This window comes from Saccostrea cucullata, unplaced genomic scaffold, assembly GCF_032062105.1.
Source record: "Saccostrea cucullata isolate Sc308-1 unplaced genomic scaffold, CSIRO_AGI_Scuc_v1 ctg203, whole genome shotgun sequence".
Classification (NCBI taxonomy): Eukaryota; Metazoa; Mollusca; class Bivalvia; order Ostreida; family Ostreidae; genus Saccostrea; species Saccostrea cuccullata.
This window is the reverse complement of record NW_026925998.1, coordinates 116,810-126,547: the sequence shown is the minus strand read 5'-3', so window position 1 is coordinate 126,547 and position 9,738 is coordinate 116,810. Positions and strand designations below refer to the sequence as shown.

At 30.5% G+C, this 9,738-nt stretch overlaps 1 protein-coding gene across 1 annotated transcript; it reads right to left on the bottom strand.

Annotated features, from left to right (window-relative positions):
* Positions 1–428: 428 nt before the first annotated feature.
* Positions 429–7,247, bottom strand: LOC134270331 (porphobilinogen deaminase-like). The gene is made up of 11 exons (XM_062752552.1): positions 7,087–7,247; positions 3,773–3,845; positions 3,568–3,617; positions 3,098–3,231; positions 2,871–2,948; positions 2,687–2,762; positions 2,217–2,330; positions 1,884–2,042; positions 1,692–1,745; positions 1,453–1,551; positions 429–1,322 (listed from the first exon to the last, which is right to left on the bottom strand). Exons 1-11 carry the CDS (start codon positions 7,129–7,131, stop codon positions 1,044–1,046), a joined length of 1,161 nt encoding a protein of 386 aa, XP_062608536.1. The 5' UTR covers positions 7,132–7,247; the 3' UTR covers positions 429–1,043.
* Between the last annotated feature and the right edge of the window lie 2,491 nt (positions 7,248–9,738).

Below are 9,738 nucleotides of genomic sequence, written 5' to 3'. Positions count from 1 at the left end.
ACAATCTTTAAAGTCTACGACTACCTTGCTAGCCTAATTACCTTAAGGGTCGGAACACCTTAAGTCCTTTAATTTTATAATTTACGTACTGCACTAATTGATCATACACACTCTCACTCAAATCTATGCACCTTTTGGCCATGCTAACATAAAATACTAAATAAAAATGATCCATTTAATATGTGCATTTACTTATAAATGCATGGAATATGGCAGTGACAAATTTGAATTATCACACATTCAAGATTAAGAACTTGAAAATACATATTCAATGTAGTTCCTTATAATTTTTTTAATATAAATACACTACATATATTTCATATACAATGCATGTAAACAAGATAAATGATATATGCCTTGCAATGCAACAAAGAAATTATCAAATTCAAGTAAATTCAAAATCCTAAATATTATTTTAAATTTTTTTACAAATATGGAGTTTTGAGAAGATATCCAAAATAAAAAATTATACATTTAATTCTATACAGTACATTAAAGGGAAAAAGATAACTCCTAATAAAAATTATTTTTCAGCAAAAAGATAACTTTGTTTTCTCCCTTTCACGTCATTCTTATTTATTCTACAGCACATCATAATAAATAAAACTTTTTAAAACATAACAACATTCTCTGTCAATTTTGCTTGTATACAGATAAATATAGCCTATATTCCTAATTACTATGGTCTAACTTACGTCAAAGAAAAAAATCTCTCTCTCTCTCTCTTAACCTTTCAAAAACAAAAAAAAAATGTCAATTGTAAACACTACAAATAAAAATATGGATATTTAATCTTAAATCTTAATAATATATTTTCAAGAACTTTTGCAGGATCTCAAAGTGGAGAAAACTGCAAATAAATCCCGACAATTTATGGCTAACACTGTTCAGCATTTTTTATTACAATCAATTCTTTATAAAGACTTGAGCTTAAAAGCTATAAGACTTAGCCATTAATTGACATTCAAGTTGATAACATTCTTTTCAGAATGTACCCTAAGGGTAGTATGCATTCCCAGTAAAACATGACATAGAACCAGATTTTAATGCCCATTAGCTGTTACTAGATTTGCATGTCCATTAGTTTGAATCTTTTCTGCCTCGTTCTTCTTTTTCTCTGCTTCTTTTCTTTGTTTCTCTGCGATGATGGCAGCCTTTGTTTCTGCCTTAGCATTGGCGAGAATGTCTTTGGCCTCTGAATTCAACATGAGCTCTGCAATCTCCTCCCCTACTTCTTGGGCAACTTCTAATGTTTCTATAGAAACTTTCTCATTTCCAACAATGCCTGCAAATTGCCTAGGTCCATTTGGAGAGATGTTGATCTATAAAAGAAAAGAAAAATAACAATAGAAATGACTTTGAAATGTAAATTTTAAAATTTGCCGAGTTTGTCAATAGAAAAATTATAAGGTTGGAATAAAAATTTCAACCCATAAGATTGTATGTTAATACCTTTTCTTTTTCTTCAATGGACTTTGGGAGGTCTTTACACACAGACTCTATCCTGCCTTGGGTACCATCAATACTGAATACCCCACCAGTCAGAGATAACTACAACAGAGAACAATGTTAAGCGTTAAATGTTTTGAGAAACATGGGGTATGTCTGTTTTATAATAGCCCACTTTCTTATATTGCTGCACAAGCATTTCATCAATACCAGCTAATTTATTAAACTGTACTTATGTTCACCTTTCCATCTTTGACTTCAGTGTAGGCTGACACTGGAACACTGCAGCCTCCCTCCTAAGATACAAAAAAAAATGTTATATTAACACCATGGGTTTTCCATCTATCTTACGCTTTGTGTTGGACTTGTAAAAGTTGCACAGCTTTTTTGTATATTATACAAGCTTCAATTACTGATGCATGGTATGTACTTACCAGTTTTTTAAGGAATGCTCTTTCAGCCACACACTGGATCACAGTCTCTGGGTCATGGATTTGGGAGAGGAGACCCAGAGTGAAGGGGTCATTAGCTCTACACTCTACAGCCATGGCACCTTGGGAAACAGCATACATACAGGTGTCCTTGTCAAGCACCTGTTACAGTAAAAACAATCTCAGTATTATGATAGGAAGCAACAAATCTGTCCTATAGGAATCCCAGCTAATGCAGAGCAATGAAGATACTGTAGATTAACATAATTATTTTCCTTCCATGCTAATAATACAGTGTGTGTTTCCTGACAATAGATTTCTTTTATTCCTGCTCACCTGAGAGATTCTATCCTGCCAGCCCATTCTGTGAAGTCCAGCCTCTGCCAGAATGATGGCGGAATATTTATTATCCTCGTCCAACTTCCTGAAGCGAGTGTTCAGGTTTCCTCTCTATTTCAGAATTAAGGAATTCACAATACTATGGTTAATCATTTCAAAATGACTTCATTGACTTAATTATCTTGGCATTCTTTTTGTTTTTACAATGGAAATTCAAAAATAATTCTAATTGCAAGTCTGTTGGGTTATTATAGTTAAGAAGGGGTTATTTCACTTATGCTATTGCCATAAGAATATCCTTTTAACTATGCAATAAAGAAACCAGTAGATGAGCTAGTTTATTTAAGAAAAAAAAAATATTATAAGACAAGATCTATTAAATATTCTATGGCATCACCATTGAATTTACTATCTGTAAGTCCTTGATATGATTATTTAGTATCAAGGTGCATGGTGATAAAGGATACGATATTTTCAAATTGAAAGTCTGGAAACTTTCTGGACAACTGTGCAGCTCTTCGTAGAGAACTTGTTCCAATTACACTGTAAAAAAAAAAAAAGGCACACTTTCATGACTCAAGATCCTGACATAAAAGAATGTATTTTTAGTTTTTATGATAATTTGTTCAGTAGGATTAAGTTTGTCCATACCTTCCCGCTGGGAGGTCTTCCAGCTTCTTGCCAGCATTAGATGGATGCATTACCACTGCATCAAAAGGGCTGTCTCTCCTGGAAAGCAACAGCATCAAAATTACATTGAACATCTGACAACTTAAACACAGAAATGGAAATGGTAATGAGGCAGATTGATCAAAGATTCTAACTTATAGACATGTCCCATATGAGATGGCAGATTCCTTACAGATACATGTACTTACTTGTAGACACATCCTATAAGGAGGCCCTCTGGTAATAATGTGGGCAGATCCTTTAGGGAGTGAACTACAAAATCCACTTCTTTCTTCTCCAAAGCCACCTCCAATTCTCTTGTGAACAGGTTCTTCTCTCCGATCTGTAAGATTTAGAGATTTATATAAGAGGCATTAAGGCTTATTACATAAATATATGTCTACCTCTATCACATTTATAAGGCATTCAAGATTTGAGATTGTTTTTTCTTTTTGGCTTTTTCATGTAATTCCATTTAAGAACAATGAACAAAACTTTAAAACCAATAAAAAGATAGTTACTAGTATGTCTCTTTTAAACTATTGGAATCAGCTCAAATAAATTCAAGATTGATCAACAAATTAACATGCTTTGAATTTTACGCTTTCATCCAGGAATTACAAAAAATACAACAAACAGGTTTAGATTTAAACATGCTCTAATATTAGATAAAGTATACCTTAGATAAAGCGGCATCCAAAACTTTATCCCCTGTGGTCTGCATAGAAACTGAAAAATAAAAACCAATATATCTTTTTTTTTGATAAAAAAAAAATGTAGATTTAATCAAACCATTGGTGATGTGCATGCAGTCTCTTGAAAAAATAATCAAATTTATTAAAAATTTATTGAAATCAAGAGGTGTTGCTATATGTTTGACTTACTTATCTCAAATGTGAGGTGTGGATTGAGTTTCTTCAGGTGGTTAATAATACTGTTTGTCTGTATCAGAGCAAGCTGAAAATAGAATCAAACAAAATATACATGTAGATGGAAAATTGTCATGATTATAATTGTAATAATTCTCTGTGCAGATATAAAAACCAGTTCTAAGAGAAGTCAACTTAATTATGTACAACACAATTAGAGAATGATAATAATTTTTGTTATTTGTGTTCTTTTTTATTGATTAGTGTTGTGTTAAATGGATTCAGAAGTGATATGTCAAGATCAGAACTTATTTCCCTTTTCTCAGCTTCTGGATCATAAGCATTGTCGTGTTACATGTATGCATATATAATCAATGGAGCATTCAAAGGGGTAACTGACTTATCTGCATTTCAGATTATTGTTCTATCTACCAGCCTGCAGAGTGTAAAATAAATTAATGTAGATTATGTACTACATCCATGCATGAGCATATATTATAATTCCAAAACTCTGTAATCTGTGAATTTATTGAGAAAATAATTCTCTTAGCTGTCTACATAACACACTTTATCACTCAGCTTTTGGCTATTTTTTAAGGAAACAATTAACTTACAATCCCGTTTATGTGCTATGTTTATCTTCTGAACATGAATGAAGCATAAACTGTCACTTTAAAATCAACAGACCATGAAATTATCGACCAGTGACTGGATGTCCTTAATTGATCTGTCGACAGGTAAACACAGGTAAAAGTGACCTTAGAGAGGTAATACACAAGTCTCTGTCAGTAATAGGGTGGTAGCATGCTGAGTCACATGACCACAAGTACAAAACAGCAGAAATCATGTGAGAAACAACCAAAATGGCCATTCCATGACAGTGAGGCGCTTTTACTGAAGGTCCAAGTTTTCTTGGATATGCTGTCACATGACTGTTGTTTGAAGACATCAAAGCTGTGGGTCACATGATCAGATCCAACAATTATTTAAAGAACATTTCTAAAGACTGGGCCAATTTGTCACATGATTTTGAAGGTCATTTAATTTTACTTTATTATTAAAACATTAATTCAACAAAGTTTTTAAAGAAGATAAGTTTTAAAAAAGGAATCAAAACAAATTACAATGTAACAAAGTAAAAAAGAAGAAAATAGATACATGTATACATACCTAAAAAAATAAATTAAAAATGTCTACTTTACAAACTGCTAAAAGCAAATAATATACCAAGATCTGCATATACATGTATATTAATCACAAAATGTAGAAATCAATAAATATATTTTTCAGTCAGTTCAAAAATTTATAAGAGATTCTGGTAGATTTAATTAATTATTACTGCCTAACACTTACACTCTATATAGTTATATATTTATCATATGTAATAAATGTATGTTTCAATTTAACAAACATGTTTGTGCATCAATATTCCTTTTTCATTTATTTTCCCTATGTATGTATATTGACAGTTGTATGGTGAGAACCTAGTAAGTTGTTAGAACTTGTGTTCAAACCATTTGTATAGTATTTATACAATAAAATGTGTTCAAACCAAACCAAAATTGATGTATTTAGCATGTTTATAGTCAACATGCAGAAGTAAAGATACATGTACATGTTGTACCAAGATTGAGTAGGTTTGGGACTTTCATATTATTATGTGAAGATTTAATATACATGTACTTACTGCTCAAATTTAAAATTTAAAATAATAAAAAAAAAAATGTTATGCTAATGTTACCTTCATAAATCTTAGTTAAGAAGATATCTATAAACCTTCAACACACCTGACTGATTTCAATACAAATGTATGTAAATTAATATTTTATTGATTGTGTGTATGTGCTTATCATACTTCAACTTAACCACAAAATTCCTACTACATTGTATCAAACTAAAAATCTATGAACAATTCAGTTGGTGCATATATACATCTATTTCATACATATTTAAATTCCACGAGGGCCAGGAACACCTCTCTCTAAATCTGCTAATACATATTTATGTATATATTAGACAGAAAAGATTCTTATGAACATTACAAGTATATTTAGAAATAAACTGATAAATTGATTTTGAAATTTTTATATTGTAAATTACTTCGTGCCATAAGTGTCTTTGTAAATATGTTTATCATGTTTATGGCATATACTTATTTTAACCTGGAATAAGCAGTTCTGAAGTGGTATATAAATACATTTTAAACATATAGGTGCTGTCTGTTGTTTATAGGCTATTTATAACTTTAGTTATAAACTCTTCTTCTACAGGTAAACGAGGAATTAATCTGTGAATGACACAACTGGTTTCTGACCTACTCTGCTATCTGTTCTGTACGTGATCTAAGGATCAATGTTCAAAACTACACAAACTTCAGGATAGAAAAATAGACTAAAGTCTGCCCATGTAAACATGATCTCATTCTCAATACATTCATGTTTCAACATAGGAACTGCCTGGGTACTATTAGGAAGGAAGTAACCTATTGAATAACTTGGAATTATTTTAAATACTTATGTTATCAAAACCTCTGATGTCATATTTTTTCGAGTATATCTGGATGTATGGGACACAAATAATCCACGGAAATTTGTCATTAATATAAATGTAAGGCATATAGATGTTAAAAAACTCACCATTAAGAGAAATATGAATTATGATGAAAAAAATAGAATTATTTAGAGGGGGGGGGGGGGGTAAAGTATATGGTCATTTTATAATGTATTTAATTTTTATCCCTCTTCCAATTTTAATTTTTTAAAAGATATGTTCATATATAATTTTAAAAAAATCACTTTTTCAATATTATTTTTTTAAGATAGCATAACACTTAATTCTTACATTAGCTAAAAACTGATAAATTTGCCTTATTGACCTTATACATGTATAAACATCAGTGATTCATTTCATAATCTGCTAAATTCGGTACCAACATGGTTGTAGTGTAATTCTTCCTTTTCTCAGTTAGTGTGATCTTGGTACATCAATATACTTATAAACGGGGGCTCTCAAGAAGAATACATTTGATAAGGGACGTCATGCACGCATCATGCAGGGAGAGTGCATATTACACAACTAAAATTTATTTAAATTTTACAGTTTTCTTATAATCAATATTTTTAATAAATCAGTAAATTGGGTATCATTTTTTTTCAGTGATCAAAACATTGGTATAAATGACATTTAAATCACCTTTACTTAGTTCAGTATCTAGATCGCAAAATGTAAACAAAACAGAAACGCAGGTATGTAACATCTGTTTATCAAGGTAACCTCAATGTTAACAGCGTTTCTGAGTAAAATGATGTTTTACAAATAATAATTCATACCTGACTTTTACGAGAACCAACTTTGACGATGTTTTTAGCCTCCATTTTCCTATAAAAAATAATGAAATTGTAAAATAAACCCTCTGTTTTGAAACACACGTGTCAGAACATCAAAAACTTCCTGCTTTACTGTACAACTCCGAGGAGTGCCAAACGTATTTATAAGCTATGGTCAAGGACATACGACCGAGCCCGATCAGATGAGGCACATGAGGAATGCGAAGGTTACGCAGGCGATCAAAAAATCTAAACCACGTGATGAAGAAAAGCATATAATATGTTCTTCATATAATTTTTTATATTTCATTGAGAAAATCTACTCGAGTGAAATATTTTGTGAAATCTTTCATAAATTGACAAAATATCTGATATGGATCTATATCGATATGTATATATATATGAATTCACGAAAAATTAGCTCAACTTCCAATTAATGATTATATGTATTGAATGTACACGTCAAATAGTAAAAGGATAAAGATACAAAAAAAAAACAAAATAAAGAAAATGTACATAATAAAAATTACAAATTTAAAGTAATGTGTATATTCATATAAATTGACAATAAATATTCTATTTTTGTAAAGTCTGTTCATGCTAATTTTATCATTAAAAAAATACAGTATTTATAATATGCAAATATTCAATATATATTCTATTTTGCCGTATGCATACGCTATTTTTTTTCAAAGAAAAAATGTAATAAGCTTATTTCTTTTTATGCCTGTGTTGTTTTTTTACTGGTACATTGATATTACGTACTTACCAAAAGGAGTAAATGATAAATCTTGCCTTATACAGACCCGTAGGAAGCAATTTCAGTCTCTTTTTTTTTGGGGGGGGGGGTACATTTTCAGTTGGGATGGCTCTAACTATTACCTAAAATTCCTTGACAAAGAAAAGTTCACCAGACATTTTTTTTCTGAGGGGGCACAACCATAGAGATCTATGTTTTCTGTAGTATTCTATATATCGCAAAAATTAGGTGGGGGCACATATATTTTGCAATACTTAGTATTTTTCTATTATGTAAACCTAAACTATTATTCAATGTGTTTAGATATGGAAATAAAAATATCAGTCGATTTACATCAATATTATTTTGATATAAAAATATAACCGTGCCATATCAGGTATGTGATAAATGACTAAAATATCCGGTGTGTAAAACGTACATGGATATGATTTAGGTGTAAGAGTTATGTACATTTATATATATTTTAGTAAAAAATAATTAAAAATAATTTTACAAAAAGACCTTATCTCTTTTTTTTCCCCTCTTTTATTAAAATATGGTACGTAAATAATTCATTGTACACAAAAGCATAATACATACATTGCATATCTATTTGAACCTCAAAATCACAAGAATTTGCCCTCTCTAGATATAAATTATCATTAATTACATGGATATGCTTTAAGTTTTTTGTATTTCGAAGAATTCTGTATACATATTTTCTACACATTTCATTTTATATTTATATCTTAAAAAATAAAAACAACTAATTTTAATGTATTTTTGACAAAAGACCTTATGAAAGGTGAAAGGGGCAAAGGTTTGAGCTCCAGAATCAAGGTTAATAAATTCTAGGATAGCATGGTTCATTGATATTAAAAAGCAAACATAGATTCTAGCCTTGAAATTTAATTGTCACATGGCCCGTAAAACGTTCATTGCTTCTTCAAATAGCACATGGGTATAATACGGATGTCCATTCGTGAAATCGAGCAAAGAACAGAGAAAACTGAAGGGAATGCTATTTTTGCTCTGACCTTGGTCTGGATAAATTGAACACAGTTTTTATTATAGTCTCTTGAGAGGCACTGACCGACACTAAACATATATTGTTTATGCTCGCGAAGTAGTTGTGCATAAATATAAACAAGGGGCCCAAATGATATAACAATCACCTGAATCATATATTTTACCTTTCGAAGAAATGTATGTATAGAAAGCTAAAACTTCTAATTTCGGCCATTAATGTATTTAGCAATTTTAATTATGCTTGAGATCAAGCTTTTACATATACACTATAGGTATCGTCTCTACCTTGTTTGAAGTTATACTTTTTTTTTCTCGATTTTACTTTATATACACTGTATGTTGGACTTTACCTAGACCGTACATGTACGTTACATTTTCAGTTTTTACTGGTGGGTGGGTGGGGCATACATTTTCAGTTGGGGGACACTCCAAAGCAAAAATTCCTTGTCGAGCAAATAAAAAGGATCTTCTGGAAATACATGTATTATTGAGGGAACAACAACTTCTGTATTTTTTTTTATTGTACACTTTATTACAGTTTTTGAAAATATAATATATTTAATAAAATCATTTAAGTAGTGTAAATAAAATTAAGAAACGTGAAACAGTAGTCTCATGACTTTTTCAGTAATATCTGTGTTTCATTTATAATTGCTAAAACTTTCCAGCAAAAGACTCTGCAATTGTATTATTCACAGTTTCTATAACATTTCAAAGTCAACAATTACAAAACATTAATTAAATATATTCGAGGCAATGAAAGGCAGAAAATTATTGTTTTTTCCTTTAAAACAACGTTAAATATCGATGAATATCCACTCTCAAATATACAAGTAAGACATTGCATATCTTCTTCCGTTTACACAAATTATTTTTATTTATTTGTG